At 57.0% G+C, this 19,123-nt stretch overlaps 1 protein-coding gene across 3 annotated transcripts; it reads left to right on the top strand.

The window, feature by feature from the left end:
• Positions 1-849: 849 nt before the first annotated feature.
• On the top strand, positions 850-14,608 carry ACVRL1 (activin A receptor like type 1). Of its 3 annotated transcripts, none has more exons than XM_082421418.1 (11): positions 850-866; positions 1,349-1,540; positions 6,087-6,155; positions 6,725-6,976; positions 7,163-7,374; positions 7,623-7,722; positions 8,106-8,252; positions 8,544-8,819; positions 9,410-9,607; positions 12,152-12,282; positions 13,491-14,608. In XM_082421418.1, the coding sequence occupies exons 3-11, from the start codon at positions 6,092-6,094 to the stop codon at positions 13,623-13,625; spliced, it is 1,515 nt and encodes a 504-aa protein (XP_082277544.1). In that variant the 5' UTR covers positions 850-866; positions 1,349-1,540; positions 6,087-6,091; the 3' UTR covers positions 13,626-14,608. The 3 variants fall into 3 exon arrangements, with proteins under 3 accessions (XP_082277544.1, XP_082277543.1, XP_082277542.1); XM_082421417.1 differs by lacking the exon at positions 850-866 and adding an exon at positions 3,182-3,351 and having other exon boundaries at positions 1,403-1,540; XM_082421416.1 differs by lacking the exon at positions 850-866 and adding an exon at positions 3,182-3,418 and having other exon boundaries at positions 1,403-1,540.
• The last annotated feature ends 4,515 nt before the right edge of the window (positions 14,609-19,123 follow it).

The following is a 19,123-nucleotide window of genomic DNA, read 5'->3' as shown; positions in this document are numbered from 1 at the left end:
ATCACCTCCCCAACCTTGTCATTTATTAATTTAATTAAACACTTTCATGGAGGTCCTGTGCCAGGCTCAGCCAGCTGGCATCTCTGCTATGAACTGAGATAAGCATCATGTCCCTTCATTCTCCTGACAACCCTATGAGGCTGGCACTGTTTATTATGCCCATTTAGCAGATGGGGGACTGAGGCATGGAGAGGTGTCACTTGTCTAGGGTTACACGACTAGTCTGGATTCTGACTTCAGAGTCTTTGTGGATAACCTGGAGGCGAGGGATAAAGTGGAGTCCTGCCTTCCGGTGCTCACAGTGGTTGGAGCAAAGCAAGACAACGATGTCACTGTTCTGAGCCCAGGCAAGGGCATGAGGAGGAAGGGTTTGCTTCTTTCTCCAGGAGAAGCCATTCTGCTCCCCTCCCCAAAGCATCTTGTTCGCCTTGTCCCAGCAGTGTCCCGAGGGAGGCTCCCCGTCCCCAACTCTAAAGCTCCATTTGGTGGGCTGAGGGGCCGGCCTCGAAGGGGGGCAGTCCAAGGCAGTTCCCAGCCTCTCCCTCTATTCTGGCCGCCCATGGTGGAGAGACGTATCCCTGTCACTGAGCTGTGCTACAGCCGAAGGGGCTCAGACCGTCACCACTGACTCAGAGCTGCCCCATCTGGGCCTGTTTACCCTGCGCTGAGCGCTGAGCAGTGCGAGGCTGCGGAAGGGGGTGAACGGGCCGAGGGGGGAGGCTGAAGAATTTGGACAGACTGGGGAGTCCCCGAGGGAGGGGGAGGGAGGGCGGAGCCAAAATATTTCGGACCCTGCCAGCCCCAAAGTCTGCCCGTGCTTCTGAAACTTCTAGGCGGAGGACCTGGAGTTTGGGGTGGGAAGACAGGTAACTTCTCTCCATTCTGCCCTCCCCGCATGTCGTTCCCTCGGTGCCCCCCTACCCGTCCAGGATTCCAGGCCGCCCCTCAGCGGCTCTGAGCGGGGAGGGGCACCTCCACCTCCACCCCTCCCCCGGCCGGCCCTCGTACGGTGCCTAGCGTCCCAGCACTGGCCCCCACGGCTCTGCGCCTGAACCCCAAGAGACCCCCGCGGCCCAAGGCCAAGGCCCGCCCCCTCGGGGAGGCGGATGTGGGAGGCTGGGGGCGGGAGCGCGGCCTTGATCCCGGGCGGGGGCAGCCGAGGGGGATGCCGCCCTCGGATCTGCAGCCTCGCAGGGGAGGGTCCGGCCCTGAGCCCTGGCGAGGGTCGAGCGGGCGGCCGTCGGCTAGCTGGGCAATAGGAAACGGTTTATTAGGAGGGAGTGGTGGAGCCGGGCCAGGCAGGAAGACGCTGGAATAAGAAACATTTTTGCTCCGGCCCCTTTCCCAGTCCCGGGAGGCCGCCGCGCCAGCCGCGCCGAGCCAGCCCCTCCCCGGCCCCAGCCCTGCCCGGGGCCGCGCCCGGACCCCAGACCCTGGCCCGCTGTCCAGCGCCCGTCGTGCGACCGCGGCCGCCGCCGGGGAGGGGAGGAGGCCACCCGCTGCACGCTCGCGCCGCGCTGCCCGCAGGGCAGGCCCAGAGGTGAGTCGAGGTCCGCGGGCCGGGCCGTTGGGAGGGTGCGGCTGACCCCAACCCCAGTGGGCCCTTCCCCATGGCATATCCCAGAGAGACCCTCAGAGAGGTCGCCGTAGGGTCAGTCCCAGCTCCTCGTAGTGCAAGCCGCCCCTCGCCCTGCACCAGCATCTGCCCATCACCCCACCTAAGACTGGAGGGGGCTGGACCGAACCCGCACTGGGAATCAGAAAACTTTGCTCCTGGGGCCCGTCACTTAGCTTCTCTCTTCTCTCATCCTCATCCATAAAATGGGCAGAAGGATCCCTGCCCTCCTTCACTTACAGAGAAGGGGGTCACATGTCCTTCCAGGAACCTGGATTGACCTGGGGGTGGTGTCTACTCCCAGCACTGTTGAGCCTCCGCTTGAAGCCCATCTTTCCCAGACCAGTCCTGGCCGCTCTTGCCAAAGGAATCTGACACTGTAAACTCCCTCCCCCAAACCTCAGTTCCAACCCTGTGTGGTCAGATAATCCCCAATGCATGGACTTCCTTCAGGATCCAGGTCAGAGGGGATCCAAGTCTCCCTCCAGCCTGGGACCCCAGGTTTTCAGTCTGCCCTGGAGGTCAGTCTGGAGGCCAGTGCTGTTATGACCATCTCAAGGCTGGCCACCCACCCCCTCTTTTCTTCTCTAAGGACAGGGGCAGAGTGGACGATAGCTCTCACCCTCTCTATACGGGCAGCTTCTGGCTGAGTCAGGGTCTGTCCGACATCTCTTACCCCTTACTGTTTGTTTGTCCTGGTACCTGTCCTCTCATCTTATCAGGTGGTTAAAAATAGCTACCATTTATTGAGTACTTAACTATGTAGACACTTAGATACATTTTTGTCATGTAATCCTGGCCACAACCTAACAGAAGAGGTGTTATTATGTCCATCCTACAGAAGAGGAAAGAGATTCAGATTTGAATCACTTGTCCAAAGCTCCATGGATGGTTGGGTTTTTGGTAACATTTGTTAAGTGCTTGCTGTGTACCACTCAGTACTCTGCTAAATAATTTTACTACATTATACCTATGAAATGAGCACTATTATTATTCCCCATTTTTCATAGGGGAGCCTAAGCCTCAGAAAGTTCAAGTAACTTGCCCCAAATCTCATAGCCCTAAGTGGTAGAAGCAGGATTTGAATCCAGGTCTACATGATCCAGAGACCACAACCTGACCTCTGTGCTATACTGTGCTGCGTTTGCATTCTGTCTGAGATCCTAAAATCCAGACTTGATGCTACATCCCAGCGCTGTGAAGTGATGCAGATGAAAGTGCCCCTTTGTGATGGTAAGGGGCAACCCAGGATGAGCAGTTCAGTCTGGTCCTCTGCTTTATGGTCCTGTGCCGATGTGCAGAGCAAGGCGCTTTCAGCCCCATGACAGTCACTGCTGTGCTGAGCCACTGCTGTGGATGCGAGCTGGTTATGTCAATCCCTCAGGTGTGCTGGGGAGAAAGGGATTGACATCCACCTTCTGAGCACACCTCTACTCTGCTTCTCCCCAACTAGGGCTAAGCCTACAGCAAACAGATGATTTCTAAACAAACCCGCATTTGGGCAGCAGGTGATGAAAACTGCAGTCTCTTAATGCAATCCCCGCTTGCTCTTTTTTCTCTTTTGAGGGACCTACCTAACACCAAACAACTGCAGAAATAAAATGACCAAGTGAGGATTTATCACCAGCAATTTAAGTTGATCAAGGCATACCTGGTGATTCTGGACAAGAGACCTGACATCCCCGAGCTTCCGTTTCCCTATTGGATTGTCGTGAGGACGGAGATCAGCCATCAAGGTTCGGTACTTAGCACATAAGTATTACTCAGAGAAGGTTAACGCTTATTACTAAGAATCTCACAGTGGTAAGTTAATATTTGAAATTAGTTTAGCATTTGTGATTTCTGGCTTAAAACTGTGATGCTTCTAGTCAGCAGGAGTTCTTTCAAGATGTTTTGTTAGACGTGAAAGGAGTCCACCAGTCTCCAGGAGTCTGTTTGTGCTAGAGTCAAGTCTCAGGGCGAATCAGGCAGGGTCAGCTCGGAGTTGGGACTGATCTGGACTCAGTACCCTCCTGTACTTAATCTTATGTCAGGCCCAGTTAAAAACTGGACAGTCGCAGTTTGCCTCCACTACATTCCCAGGATTAGACCAGAGGCGGATTCTGCAAATGCTGCCAAGCCCTCCCTGCACTGTTCCTGGGCCCCAGAGGCTGGACATGTCCTGAACAAAGCCCGCGCCCTGCCCTCCCTCTGCAGTGTCTCTGAGTCCCTGGTTCCAGCGTTTAGCCTTGTCTGTCCCTTCTCCAGCAGAAGAGGGGAGAGGTCCCCGGGTAGGAATTAGAGTCCCTGCCCCCTGCACTCCACTCCCACTCACCCAGCGGGGTCCTGCCCAGTGAAATGAAAGCACGGGGACCAGTCAGCATTGTGTAGGACCCAGTTCTCAAAGTGTGGTACCCACACAAACTGATCAGAATTACCTGGGGAAATTTTTTAAAATGCATGTTTCTTACTGGTTCCAATGGACTAAATCAGAATCTGGAGTGGGGGTGAGACCAAAGAATGTGCATTTCTAATGAAGCACTTCAGGTGATTCTGCTGCGTAATTGTGTAGGTGAGAGGGTGCACTGGAGCACAGAGAAGTGAAAGCATGGGTAGAGGATTCTAGAAGGCTGCCGGCTATCATCCTATTGTTACCCCCTTTTGCTTCTTGCTGCATACTCTCTCCCTAGCTGCCTTCTGGGCAAAGACTGCCAAGGATGGATTCTCGCCCTTACCCCAGTGGGCAAATTCAGCTTGTCTGGGGCTCCCTCTCCAGCCACCAGTCCCACTGTAGAGTGCTTGCCACACTCCCCACTGCCTTCTGGGAGGGGCAAGAGGCAGGAGGTCAGGCAGAGGCTGGGGACACAGCTGCAGCAGCCCAGGGCTCCGTTTCCTCCCCCAGCCCTGGGCCTCTGGGGCAGAGGAAGCCCAGGCAGGAAGGCCAGAGCTGCCACCAGCCAGAGAGGCCCACGGAGCGCCCCCCTCGCCCCCCCACCCCGAGTCATCCTGCCCTCAGAGCCTCAGCATCATGGATCTTCATTTGGCACCATTCTTAGACTAGGGGCCTTCTGCAGCCTATATGGCCATATGCCCATCCCTACCAGCCTTACCATGTCATGCCAGAAGACACTCCCCCTCCCTCATGGCAGCTGCCCCTACCTGGGGATCCAGTCCCCAGGCACACACCTGCATACTCTCCACCATTCAGAAAGTCCTTCTTGCTGTCTGACCTCAGTCCTTCTTGCTGCAGCCTCAGCCCTAATCTTCTCATTCTAAACCTTTGAGAAATGAAGAAGGGGGTGGCTTCTGAAGCACTAGATGGTTTGGGAGCTGAGATGGGGACTGTTATAGATCAGAATTACTCCCCTAATGCTCTCCACCAAACTTCTGGAAAAGTTCAGCCAGCCACAGAAGGTCAAACATTCAACGTCTAAGTATGTTTCACTTCCCTTCCACATCACTGGCCCTACCCCCACTCTTTCCCAGGACGGCAAGGAGAGAGAAGGGGGCCGGGGAGTGGCTCGGAGAGGGCCTCTTATACTCTGATGAGGGTGCAGAGAGGTTCCTTCACACCTGGCACAGCCCAGCACTGTCCAAGCTTTGTATCGTTGTTACAACCCTGAGGGCTCAGACATGGGCAGCCACCCTGGATTGGGATATGGAGTAGAAAAACACGGGACTGGGAGTCTGGACACCTGGGTTGTACTCCTGGTATTGCCACTGAATCCTGCCCGACCTTGCACAAGCCTTCTCTCCTGACTGAGTCTTAATCCCCATCTTCTCTAAAATAAGAGCTGGGCTTTGTGATTCACAAGGTGTCCTCCTAGGACTCCATCGTGGGGGTGTCCCAGCCCCGGGTGGCTCCTGCAGACCCTGTAGCCACTCCAGCCTGCCCTGAGAATACGTCCTGCTCCCTGCTGTGCGTGACTCCTGCCTGTTCTATCCAGACCCCAATCTAAACAATCTTGATTCCTGTTCCCAGCTTGGCGGGACCCTGAATGGCAGGAAGTGAAGACAGGAGCCTGTTTATGTTTGAGGCAGCCAGGCCGGGGGGGCGGGGGCACTGGGAAAGGGGTGGGCAGGGGTGGAGGCTGGGAAGGGGTGGGCAAGCGGGCAGGGGACAGAAGGGTGGTGGTACTGCTGAAGAGATGCTCTTTCTACCCTAGTCCCGTAGTCTCCTTCTGCCCTCTGCACCCTCCAGTCTGAACTCAGCAGCAGGAGAGCTGGGAGTCCACCAAGCTCTCAGTCACTTAAACATGGCTCCCCACCCTTTACCCCTAACAGGATGGTTTCCATGGGGAAGTGAACCAGGACTTCCCCTGCAGGCCCCTCCCCAAAGCCAGACACAGGGAGGAGGGAGGAGGCCTCCCTGCCCCCCCCACAAAAAAACTCCCAGTGATTTCCTCCGGGTGGGAGGGACCCACGGTCAGTGGCTGAAAACACTGAAGGGATCACATTTCATAGATGTTATTGCGCCCCTTCTCCTCTCCAGGGACCATGACCTTGGACCCTCCCAGGAGAACCCTTCTGATGCTACTGACGGCCTTGGGCCTGACCCAGGGTGAGTACTGGGCAGCAAGTATGGAACAGGGGCCTGGGTGGAGAAAGGGCTATCTGGGCTCAGCTCTTGTTGGGCTGAATTTGAGGAGCTGGGGAGGAGGGGGACTTAGGAGCTTGGCTGGAGGGCGGGAGACGGGCTCAGTGGGACTAAGCTCCCGGCTACCCCAACCCTCCTGTGCTGTCCTCCTGATCCAAACCCGCAGACTGCTGCTCTGTCGGACTCCAGGGTGGGACCGCTATCTGGGGGTGCGGGCAGTGGGGATGTTGGCAGGGAGGGCCTGGGAGAGCCCTCAGAGTTGGCGCTGGGGGCTGGGCTGGGCCTGGAACTGGGAGGGGAGGTCCTAGGATCAGGGAAGGGACAGAAGCCTGGTTCCCCTGGTGGCAGCTGCCCCTGGCAGGGATAAGTCACTGGAGGGAAGGATAATCTGAGGATGGAACTGAAGGACCAAGGCCTCAAAGATTTGAGAGCTCAGAAGGCGGGGGCGGTGGGGGGCAGGGGGCAGACCTGGGTATTAGGCTTATCCTGGGGAGTTGGGCCCAGAGCAGCTGAGCTTCCAGTGTGTCTCCCAGGCGACCCCGTGAAGCCCTCTCGGGGCCCGCTGGTGACCTGCACGTGTGCGAACCCACACTGCAAGGGGCCTACCTGCCAGGGGGCCTGGTGCACAGTAGTGCTGGTGCGGGAGGAGGGCACACACCCCCAGGAACATCGGGGCTGCGGGAACCTGAACCAGGAGCTCTGCAAGGGGCGGCCCACCGAGTTCTTCAACCACTACTGTTGCTACAGCCCCTTCTGCAACCACAACGTGTCCCTGGAACTGGAGGGTACGTCCAGCTGCTCCAGCAACCCCTCCCTGTCTTCTCAGACTCTGCCCTCCCCGCCCTGCTTGCCTCTCGTGCTCTGGCCTGGAGGGCGGGGGAGGCAGGACCCTGGGATCTGACTGGCAGAGTGGCAAGGTGGGGGGCGTCTGGCCCGGTGGAAGCTGGGCCTCAGTGTCCCTCCTGTGCCAGCCACCCAGACTCCGCCAGAGCAGCCGCGAGAAGATGGCCAGCTGCCTCTGATCCTGGGCCCCGTGCTGGCCTTGCTGGTCCTCGTGGCTCTGGGTGCCCTGGGCCTGTGGCATGTCCGGCGGAGGCAGGAGAAGCAGCGGGGCCTGAACAGCGAGCTGGGCGAGTCCAGCCTCATCCTGAAGGCATCCGAGCAGGGGGACAGCATGCTGGGGGTATGGGACTGGGAGACCCTGGGACACAGGGTGGTGAGGGTAGACAGGAGACACAGAGCCAGAGGGGACCCAGAGGGGCAGGTAGCCGAGAAAGGCACAGTGGCAGGCACTCAGAGATTTGATTGGGCGCTGGACGGGAGGGCTTGGCGAGTGAGAAGCCTGGAGAGACACAGAGGTGGGGCCCAGGTTGAGGAGGGAGAAAGGGGTTGGGTGGGTGCTGCCTCTCAGCGGCCTCTCGGTGCTCCCAGGACCTCCTGGACAGTGAGTGCACCACCGGCAGTGGCTCAGGGCTCCCCTTCCTGGTGCAGAGGACAGTGGCGCGGCAGGTCGCCCTGGTGGAGTGTGTGGGTGAGCAGTGGGTGAGCCCGGGCGATGGGGACCAAGAGCTCCCGTGAGCTTGGGGGAGGGGTGAGGGAGCTCTTGGCCTCCGGAGTCACAGCGGGGGCCAGGCCTGGCTCCGGCTCCGAATGGGAATTCTGCTGGCCAGGGAGGGGGTTGGAGATGGGTGAGTGCCAGACCCTTCTGCAGGAGCTGGGGTGGAGCAAGAGGCAAATGGGGGTGGCCTGCCGGCTGCCTTTGGGTCTGGATTAAGTTAAAACATAATCATCAGAGGTTCTGCAGATGAAGTCAGTGCAGCATAATGATGGGGGACTCCTCTGGGGATTACTGTGCCCAAGGGCTCTGTGTGTCCGGTATGTGACCCCCTCCTTCCTCTCCGGCCGTCGGATCAGGAAAGGGCCGCTATGGCGAGGTATGGCGGGGCCTGTGGCACGGTGAGAGTGTGGCCGTCAAGATCTTCTCCTCGAGGGATGAACAATCCTGGTTCCGGGAGACTGAGATCTACAACACAGTGCTGCTCAGACACGACAACATCCTAGGCAAGCGGGAGGGTGCTGTGCCAGGCCCCCGGCTCTCATCCCCCCGCACTCAGGGCTGGACCACCACCTCGCCTCTGGACACTGACCTAACCCTGCAGGACTCCCAGCCGGCCCTCAGCTTCCTCAGCCCTCTGATTCCAGCTTCCCCTCTGACCTAAGCCAGACCAGCCCCCACCCCAGCCCCAGCTTTGCCCTGACCTAGTCCATCCTCTGTCCCCAGCCCTGACCCTGACCCGTCAAGCCTCCTTCATCCCTAGACCCTTGGTGAGCCACCTGACCCTCCGCCCACAGGCTTTATCGCCTCGGACATGACTTCCCGCAACTCAAGCACGCAGCTGTGGCTTATCACGCACTACCACGAGCATGGCTCGCTCTACGACTTTCTGCAGAGGCAGACGCTGGAGCCCCAGCTGGCCCTGAAGCTAGCCGTGTCCGCGGCCTGCGGCCTGGCGCACCTGCACGTGGAGATCTTCGGCACACAGGGCAAGCCGGCCATCGCCCACCGCGACCTCAAGAGCCGCAACGTGCTGGTCAAGAGCAACCTGCAGTGCTGCATCGCGGACCTGGGTGAGCGGGGAGGGGCGGGCCCTTCGCGGGGGGTGGGGTCCGTGAGCTCTCCCTTTCCACGCGGTACTGCCTTTGCTGGTTTGGATGCCTGGCGTCGGTGATGACACTGATTGGCGCTTTAAAACTTACAGACATGTGTTTGGTCTCATCTCACCTCTGCAAGAGCCCCACAGGTTGCCTTAACGTTCTTTTCAAGCCCACACCAGCCGAGCTCCAGGAGTTAGGAGAAAGGGGCAGGGAGCCAGCAACCTGGGTTCTCAGCCTGGCTTCGCTGACTACATCGCTCCCCGTCACCAGGCCTTGGGGTTCAGCTCTGTGAAATGGGCATCATAATGCCTGCCTCCCCTACTCGCATCTTGCTGGGTTCTTGCACCTAGAGAGCACCACACAAGCACAGTGTAACTGGGACAGTTATTCTCCCCGTGGCTGCTGTCTCCCAGCCCACCTCAGGGCGGGTCTCCATTTGCCGGCCCCTCTTATGTCCTACCGTCTCTCTCCATCCCACCTCACCCCCGGACCCCAGCCTCCCAGGGCCCATCCTGTCTGTGGGCTGGGATGAGCGGCAGGAGTGACAGGCCCGGTACCCACAGGCCTGGCTGTAATGCACTCCCAGGGTAGTGACTACCTGGACATCGGCAACAACCCGCGAGTGGGCACCAAGCGGTACATGGCCCCCGAGGTGCTGGAAGAGCAGATCCGAACCGACTGCTTCGAGTCCTACAAGTGGACGGACATCTGGGCCTTCGGCCTGGTGCTGTGGGAAATCGCCCGCCGGACCATTGTCAATGGTGAGGATTCCCCCTGCACAGGATGGGGAAAGGGGAATGGGGTGGGTGGATAGACAGGCAGGAGATGGGACTTCCTGCCATGGCTGGTGCCCGTGGCCTGAGGGGCTTGTGGTCAGACCTCCCATATTCCCTTTACTGCCACTCACCAGCTGGTCCAGCTGAATGACCTTTTAAGGTTCATCTGAGTCTGGTTCTGGCTGTGAAATCTTGGGTAAGTGATAATAATAAAAATATTAAGAGCAGCTAACATTTATTGAGTTTAAATATGTGCCAGATGCCACGCTGTATACATGTATTATCTTATTGAATCGTCCTTTGTTGGCAGGGAGGTGGTATTGCTTAGTGGTTAAGAGCGTGGGTTGGGAATCAGACTGCCTAAGTTCAGTTCCTGATTTTGCTGTGTGCAAGGTACTTAACCTCTCTGTGCCTCAGTTTCCTCATTTGTAAGATGAGAATAAAATAGTTTCTAGTTGTTGAGATAATCCAAATAGGGTGTTCAGGGCAGTATCTGGAGCTGTTCTGTAGCTCAGTGAATGTTAGTGGCAATTATTGTTGTAATGACGCATGCTTGACACAGTATCATCCCCATTTTACAGGTGAGGGGATTGAGGCACAGAATTACAGCTGGCTAGAGGCAGCACTGGGGTCTGAAACCAGGCAATCTGACTCTGGGGGGCCAGTGCTCTTTATTACCGTGCTTTTTATACCTCTCTGGTCCTTGGTTTCCTTGACCACAAAAATGCGGGATATAATAGTGTTTGCAGTGCCTGCTTATTACTGCCTTATTATTATTATTAGCCAAGCCGTGCAGCATGTGGGATCTTAGTTCCCCGACCAGGGATCGAACCCGTGTCCCCTGCATTGGGAGTGTAGAGTCTTAACCACTGGGCTGCCAGAGAATTCCCTGCTGCCTCTTTATTACCATGGGTGCCACAGGGGACTCAGATTTGGAGGGGCTGAGAGCAGGCGGAGGGACCTCGTTCCTGATGGCCCCATATAGGGGGCCGCCCTGTGGCTGGTGCCCTCCCAGCCCTGGGGTGGATGGATGCTGGGTGACGGTCTGGACCAGGTGGGGAGGTGATCAGTCTTTGCGGAGGCTGTCCATGGGGAGAGGCTGCTGGGAGTCCTGACAGGTTGGGGACCACCCTCTGGATGGGCTCAGGTCCCTGCCCCTTCAGACATGAGCTCTAGAGGCTGGGGCTGGGGAAGGGGGCACCTGGAAGGAGCCGAAGCCCCTTGGACCAGGCCTCAGGCAGGAAAGGAAGGCTGGACCAGCCTGGGCTGAGGGGGAGGCTGATTGCCGACTCCTGGAGCGGAGGGAAGCTCTGTCAGCCCCACACAGATTCGTGGCGCATTATAAACACTGTAATCTGGTGTCAGCCCCGGCGCTGATTAAAGGCCCATTAGACACGCTCAGGCCTCTGTGCAGCACTGATTAGGGCTCGAGCAGCACAGGGGCTGGCCTGGAAGCCCGCCACGGGGAGCACAGCTGGCGTGGGCTCTACGGAGGTTGCGGCTGTGCTGTGTGGCCGCGGCTCCCAGCCTGGGGCTGGAAGCAGGGTGTGGCCTGGGGCGCTTTTCTGGGGTCTGGCCTCTTCTGCCCCAGCGCCTGCAGCTCCACAGGCATCATCTTCAGAAAGCTCCTGCTAAGGACCACGCACTTCGGATGACGAGGGGAGGGGGCGCTGCTGGCTGAAGGGGTCAGCAGAGGCCTGTGCCATCCCTGAGAGTGGGTGGATGTGATCTGGACCTGGGTAAAAATCTCTTTCTCTGAGGAGATGTGTTTTCTCCCCCTTTCCCTCATTTCACATCCTCATCCAGCAGTCAACCAGCCTCCCTTCCTTAAGTGTAGCTTGGAGGTCAAGAGCATGGGCTTTGGTTAGACTTTCTGGGCTTAAATCCTAGCTCTGTCACTTACTACCTGTGTGATTTTAGACAAGTTTCTTAACTTCTCTGGCCTGAATTTCATTGCTTATAAAGTGGAGCTAATAGTATTGCTTACCTCATAGAGTTGTTGTGAGGATTTAATGCCATGCAGTTAGGACAGTGCCTGGCACATAGTAAGTGCTCAGTGAATATTAGGTATTTGGGGGCATCTGTGATAGTTGGGGCCTCGGAGCAGTACCCAGGCCCTGGGTGGGAGGCAGCTGTGGAAGGACTGGAACAAGATCTGGCCTAGGAATACAATGAGTTTAAGTCTTGACTCTGCCATTACTAGCTGTGTAACCTTGGACTCAACTTCTCTGAGCATCAGTTTCTTCATCTGTAAAATGGGTCTTTGGGTTGCTGTGAAGACGAACAGGATAATGCATGTAAAGTGTTTATAGCACAATGCCTGGCATATATGGTAAATGTAAAATAAATGGCAGTAATTATTATTATTTATAAATATATTTATTATATTATGGTGTCTCTCTCAGGGGTAGCATGGCCAGGCAACTGGTTTCCTGGACCCTGGGACAGAGGGTGGGCAAGGCTCTCCTCTGGGTGACATTGGGCCTCCTTGAGGTCCCAAGTGACTGTCCCATTGCCCTCCATCCCTAGGCATCGTGGAGGACTACAGGCCACCCTTCTATGATGTGGTGCCTAATGATCCCAGCTTTGAGGACATGAAGAAGGTGGTGTGTGTTGACCAGCAGACCCCCACTATCCCCAACCGGCTGGCTGCAGACCCGGTAAGGCCTCTCTGGTGGGGCTGGGATGGTGTGGGGTGGTGGCTCACAGCTGGGATTTCTGGGCCCAGGAACTTGTGTCTGGCCTCTGCTTCACCTGGATAGATTCTGGGGGACAGAGTCCAGGGTACTTCTCTGGGTACTTCCTCCCACGTCCCTGCCTGTGGACCTCCGGGACCCTCTGGTTATTCTGGTAACCAGAACCCTTCACCTCGCCTGAAAAGTCAGAGGCTCTCTGCTGCATTTCCTGCCATGAAGTTTTTGTTGGTGTTGCTCATTTTTGTTCTTTCTCAAAACACTCCATATACTTACACAGGACACACGCATATGTGTATATAGACACACAGGGGCGTGCACGCGCTTCTACACAAACACATACTCACAGGTACACACACATGCACATATATGCCAGACTGTTGACCCCATGAAGAGGAAGAGCATGTCTCCTTTGCTGACCCTTATCTCCCTGTTACCTGTCACAGTGCCTGGCACACAATAGGTACTCAATAAATGTTTATGGAAAGAATGAATACACGTACACATGTGTATACATGTATGTATACATAGACACGTGTATATTTCTGCACAACATACAGATCCACAAAAAGCCACTCATATGCACTCCTGTGCACACACACATACACTCTGTCTCAGGAACCGGCTTGAGCTCTGAGGTGGAGTGAGGCTGGCTCACTCTGGGACCGCTGAGCTTCCTGGGATGGGTTCCTCCCTAGACACGTGCATTTTGAGGACGCAGCCAGCGTTGGTGGAGGTGCTGGGAGCCACTGCCCTCTACACTGGGGTCCCGCTGCAGATGGGCATGTGGGAGCCCCGAGGCCTGCAGATCTCCCCTTTCCTGGATCTTGGTGGAGATGAGGGTGGGGTGTACTCACCAGAGGGTGTCCCCGAAGATCTGAGTTACATCTCTCTTTCCGTCCTGCCTGCCTTTCTCCATCCCCTTCTCACTCCACTCCCTTCCTCTTCCATTTTTATCTTTCTTTTTCATCCTTGCCTGGTTCCCGCCATTCTCCCTCTTACCACTTCTGGCCCTCCTCTCCCCCTCCTTTCCGACACTCTCGTTTCCGTCTTCTCATCCTTTCTGTTCTGCTCGTGTCTCCCCACTACTGGGCATCCTCCTCGCCTCTTCCTTTCCACCTTCCCTGACCCGTGTCTCTGCTTTCTCTCCTCTGCTTCGCTCTCCCTCCCCACAGGTCCTCTCAGGCCTGGCTCAGATGATGCGGGAGTGCTGGTACCCAAACCCCTCTGCCCGCCTCACTGCGCTGCGGATCAAGAAGACACTACAGAAGCTCAGCAACGGTCTCCAGAAGCCCAAAGTGATTCACTAGCCGCAGGCCTGAAGCCTGACTCCCCTCTGCCTGCAGTGTGTGTGTGGTGGGCAGTGGTTGGTGGCCTGTCTGGGTAGAGGTTCTGTGAGTGTGTGTGCTGGGGAGGGGAGTGCCCCTCTGTGGGCAGCTGTGCCTGCCCAACTCGGCCCCCAGCCCATCCAGCCAAAAATACAGCTGGGCTGAAACCCGATCCCCCCACCTCACCCGCCACCGTCTGGCCCGCTCAAGGCAGCAGGCTCCCTGACGCCGGGCTCCCTCCCCACTCCCACGCCCTGGGTGCACCCCCTACCACCCCCAGGACCCGATGCAAAAGAGGCCTCAGAGCCAGGGTGGCCAAGCCAGGGAATCCCAGTCCCAGGCCCAGAGTCTGGGCCTGCACTTTACCCCCTGCCGTCAGTCAACCCCACTGCCCCACCAGAGCTGCCAGGGTGGCACAGGGCCCCGTCCAGCCTTCAGTAGACACCCTGCCCTGCCAGGCTTTAGCCTCTGTCCCAAGCCCCAGACACCCAGGCCCATCGGTTTTTCTCCGTGGGTTTGTATCTCAGCTCCAGGCCGCCTTGGGCCGCTATCTCCTAGACAGGACCCCCGCTAGCTGAATGCTAGCTGCCCAGGAGAGCGGGTTGCCTGATCCTGGGCCCCTCCTCCACTCCCCTCCTAGCTGACTTATTGTGGCATTAAACCCAAGGAGTCTTGCTGCGGGTGTGGCAGAGTCATAGGCCACTGGAGAGGTGGCAGGTCAGATGGGCAAGGCCCAGGACTTTCAGAATAAACTGAGAGGATGTCGGAGCCAAGCATGGCCGCCAGAGAAGGGCTCAGCTGGGAGTCAGGAGACCCAGGGTCTGGTCCGGGTGCTTGCTCTACAGGACAAGAAGGAGACCTTCGCTGGCCCAGGACCTTTTCTACATATTGAAAGATTTGTAGATGAAGATTTGGTCCTGATGTCTTTTGAGGTTTTTTTCAGCTCTAAAGTTCTTTGAAATGTTTAGCCTGTGTCAGAACTCAGTTCATCAGTCCCTTGTACTCCTTGTGCCCCAGCCCCTGGCAATTTGCCTCAAGATGGAGATTTGAAAATAACTTTAGCTGAGGCCAAGGGTGTCTGAAGCGCCTCCTAGTTTAATTCTCCAAGCTCCAGTTCCTGCCTTAACCCATGTCTGTGGCCATCCTTGGGCTCACACAGCCCTGGGCCTTCTGGAAGGCAAGCCAGCCAGCCACTCACCTGCTCTGTAGCTTCGCCTTCTCTGCCCAGGGCTGAGAGGGGCCAGGAGCCAGCTTCCTGCAGGGCCTCAAAGCTCAGAAGAAATCTGGCTCCAGCCAGCAAGCCTGCAGCACCCAGGTTCCTGCTCCCCACTGGCCCCTGGCCCGGACCCACACCCTTGGCCGGGCCCCAGAGAGTGTGTGTCTAGGAAGAACCTGGTGGCTGTAGAGAAACACATGGAAAGTTCGGTGTTTGGAAATATCAAGGGTGTATGTCCATGTGCTGAGGAGGTTATCCTGAATCCTAGGCAGGTAGATGGGCTGGAGGGTGATGGGGCTGGAGGTGGGGCCTAAGGCTTGGGGGTGAGGAGCAGGGCTCCGGCTAGGGACATGACAGCCCCAAACTTGGGAAGTCGTGGCCTCGCAGCCCTCAGCCTGGGACAGGGTGGAGAAGGACCCTCAGTTGTCCACAGGAGATTAAGGAAACACAGCCTCCTTCCCCTCCTGCTGGAAACGCCCCAGCACAGCCTCCCTGGCCAGCTTCTCGGCTTCTCGAGTGTTTCTTCCTTCCACCGTCAGAGAGGCACCTTCCCAGGCTGCCTCCCAGCATTGTGCAAGGCCCGGAGGAGAACCAGGAAGTGAAACTGGGTGAAACAGAAAGCTACATGGACCTGCCACGTTCCCACATCGTCGTGGGGCACTCTGCTTCCCGGTAGTGTCACGTCTTCTGGTCACCGGAACCCACCTAGCCCAGGAATCAGGACACTCCTCAAGGGTTTTATCTCCACTGGATTTGGGGGTTAAAAGCCTCCTGAGACTCTACAGCCAGAAACTGAAGGCAGCAGCTCCCCAAAGGCTGGAAAATCCCTAAGAGGAGAAGGTCTGAGGCAAGAGGCGGAGTGATGGGGGAGGGTTGAGGGAAGGGGCCACAGTTGGGAGGACAGCTGTGGCCAGGGAGAGAAGGAGGCATTGGTGAGAGCGGTCTGCATAATGCTTCTGAATTCAGGACGGTGTTCCAAGGCCGAAATGACAGTCTCTTAACCTGGAGATACTGTTCGTGGGAGCATTTAGCTCGTGCTTAGCACATAGTAGGTCCTCAATAAAGCATGGTTGAAGGTCCGGAGCTCCTGCTGAGTCTTCGCAGCCCGGTGCCTCTGCGGTGGCCCATCGCAGAGGGAACCAGAGGGTACGGGGAAGGAGAGGGTCCCAGGGTATCCTGCCCGGGCTTTGCCCTTGAGAGACAAGTCACAGTTGGCGCAGGCCCCTACTTGGAGACAAATCTCGGTTCCCACCGCCGGCTGGGAGTAGCCTGCTCGCGGCGCCTCCGCATCGCCCTCTGCTGGCCGAAGGGCTACCCAGCGGCCGCCTCCCGCCCCGCCCCGCCCCCGCGCGGGGGATCGCCTGCCTTTACCCGCCCAGGAGCTCCTCACCCGGCGCTAGCGTGCTTGACCTTCCCCATGCTTCTGTTCTGTAGGGACTGTCCCCCGAAAACCACATCTAGAAAGGAGCTGCGTCCTCACTCAGAGGCAGCTTGGACCCGCCCGCCTTAATTCCCTGTTCTCAATCCCCTGCTTAAATGGGGCCCCCCGCCTTGCCTGGAGTCAGTCTTCATCCCCAGAATGAGAAGGTGACCGCCATCCTCGGGAACCCACCTTGGCGTCCTGGGCGGGCTCAGACAGCACCTTTCCCTCTCTCCCCCACCCCCCGCCCGGGAAATTGGGGGCGGGGACATACCATGGGGGAGGCAGGTACTGAAAGAAGACAAGAGGTGACTTTTCCATTTGACCGCCCAGCCTAGAAAATCTGTGCCTTTGCAGTAGAGGCCCCCTTAGGGAGCCACAGAAAGGGGTACCCTTGGTAAAAGGGTATCCCAAATCGTTTTACCACGAGGACCTGCCCTCCTCCCAGCAGCCCCCAAGGCGGCCTCAGCCCTGGAGCCGGCTAGGACTCTGGATGCCTATGTCCATGGACCTCCACAAGAGACAGTACCCTCCTTCCCAGAGGACCTCTTACACCAGCTTTGGGGAAATAAGAGCGTTCCTGGCATCCTGCAAAGGCAGCTTTTCCCCTCCTCCTGTGCCTGCCAGTCTTTGGTCCTTAAATCCCCACCCTGATGTCCACATTATGGTTGGCGTGTGGGCAGAAGGTCCGTAGGAATATTACAGAAAAGAAATCCCAAGAAGACAGGCTGGGATCTGGGAAAGGAGAATTGGCTCGTTTGCCCTCCAGGGTTAGAAGAGTCGGTGGGAGGTCGCGGCATCTAAGCCCCTGCCTCCACGTAGAGCCTCAGGGAACCTGCCTGCCTTTGAAAGAAGAAAACCCATCAACTTCTTCCCAGCTTTGTTCTGCTTTCCTGGGGGACCCCAGGCTCCAATTTCCTTACCTATATAAAGAGGGAGAGGATCATTTGTGTGGTAAGGATTCTCTCTGAGGGGTGATGAGTGTCTGTGTAACATGCCCAAATGAGAGTGAAGCTGGTTCCTGGAGCATGAGCTTTGATGCTGAGGACCACGCCCTCCCCTGCCAAGCCCTCGTGGTACCCAGTTCTCCCTATTCTCCCAGTCACCGTTCTCCCTCAGTCCTGCGCCACATCTACCCTCAGAGGGTGGCTCTTCCCCCTCCAGAGCCTCACTCACATCCAGATTAACAGACCAAGAAGTGGCAAATCCCCATGCCTAAAAGATCCAGCCCTAGGGATGGAGCGGAGGGGTGCACGTCCGGAGTCCAGTCTCCCAGGGCGGGGACCGATCCTGACTGTGCAGCCATCACTCCGGGTGGGCGACTCTTGGAACGAGCTGCTTCTACCAGGGCCGCGTTCAGATTGCTAGAAATAGAGACAGAGGGCTTCTTGTCTTTGCATATGATCTGCATAATATCATAGACACACAGTCTATTTTCAGGCAGCTTTCAGGTTAAAGTGTTGTCACTGCTGCCCTGCGGGTGTCACGTCTGGATGAATCTCTTCTCTGTTCTTTCTCACCCACCCACTCTTACTGACCTAGATCCCCAACTGCAGGAGCAAGTGGTGAGGTGGGGGGCAGAGCAGGCTTGTCCGGGGAGCCAGAGGGGCAGGGCAAGAGGCACACTGGCATTTCCTTTACTACCACCAGCACCACCAAAAGCAGAGTGGGGCTGCTCAGGGGCAACTGGTAAGCAGAGGCAAGGAACGGGAAGCAAGGTGGCCCATATTCTGTTCTACACAAACCTTTTCTGCCTCTTCTACCAGAACAGCCAGTTCCCATACGGTTGATTCAGTCTTCTGCCAGTTTGAAGGAAGACATCTAGATAAACCTGTTCCTCTCGGCCACCATAAAGCTGGCTCGGCCCAGCTATCCCTCTTGGACGTTTACTTTCAGCACTAAGACTTGCTCTTAGCCTCCTGTGAAATCTGACCCTCAGTCTGTCCCTCTCCCGGGAGTCCCACCTGACAGACCGGTATCCTAGTCTGATGATCAATGTCTTTAAAGCATCTGGCACATAGTAGGAGGTCAATCAATGCTAGAGTCCCCTCCTCTCCTTCAGAAGTCTGTGCCAAGCACCTAATTGTCCCAGGCCTGGATGCCCAGAATAGGCACCATGCTCTGAGGGCTCACGGCAAACATGCTAGAAGGGCCAGTTAGGGTGACTTACTAGACGTCTGTTGACCTTGGCAAGTCACTTGGCCTCTCAGCTAGAAAAGAGGGGGGCTGGTGGATTTTAGGGGCAAGGACAATTCTCATGTCACAGCTTGAGCCGTTTGGTGACCTGTCCTTGGTCACAGAAGGCTAGGGCTGGAGCCCCGGCAAGGGGATCATCAGGGCCTGTCTGCTGTAGTGTCTTACTATGGAGACCTAAGGATTCACCAGATGCCAAGGTGAGGAGCCTGGGAGACTTGCTGGGTCCTGGGAATCATGAGGCCACTCAGTCAGGCTGGATAGCAGCACCGTACCACCCAGAGCTCCTGGCCCCTGGCGTCCAGTCCCCCTGGACCTGCCTCATCCCCTTAGGCAGGCGTTTCCTGTTGATAAGAAGCTCAGTCAACAAACACTGATAAAGAGATGAAAAAAGGAAATTGACAGGGCTTGGGTATAATGGGCATTTTGTCTGCCTTTTCTACCCTTCTTCCTTCTCCCTGCACTCCTCCCCCACTGCTTCCCAGAACTGAGGCAAAAACATACCCCCCACCTCCACTATGGGCCCTATTTTGCAGTTTCCAGGAATTTAGCCTTACAGAGCCCTTAGAAGCAGGGCCTGGTTTGACCTGGGGGCAGGAGGTGGGTAGGAGTTCAGAGGCAGGAAACTCTGGGTGCTGCGAGGCCCCCAAG

The sequence above is a fragment of the Balaenoptera physalus genome (genome assembly GCF_965194825.1).
Source record: "Balaenoptera physalus genome assembly, chromosome: 13".
Classification (NCBI taxonomy): Eukaryota; Metazoa; Chordata; class Mammalia; order Artiodactyla; family Balaenopteridae; genus Balaenoptera; species Balaenoptera physalus.
The sequence above is the reverse complement of the archived record's forward strand: the minus strand, read 5'-3'. Positions and strand labels throughout refer to the sequence as shown.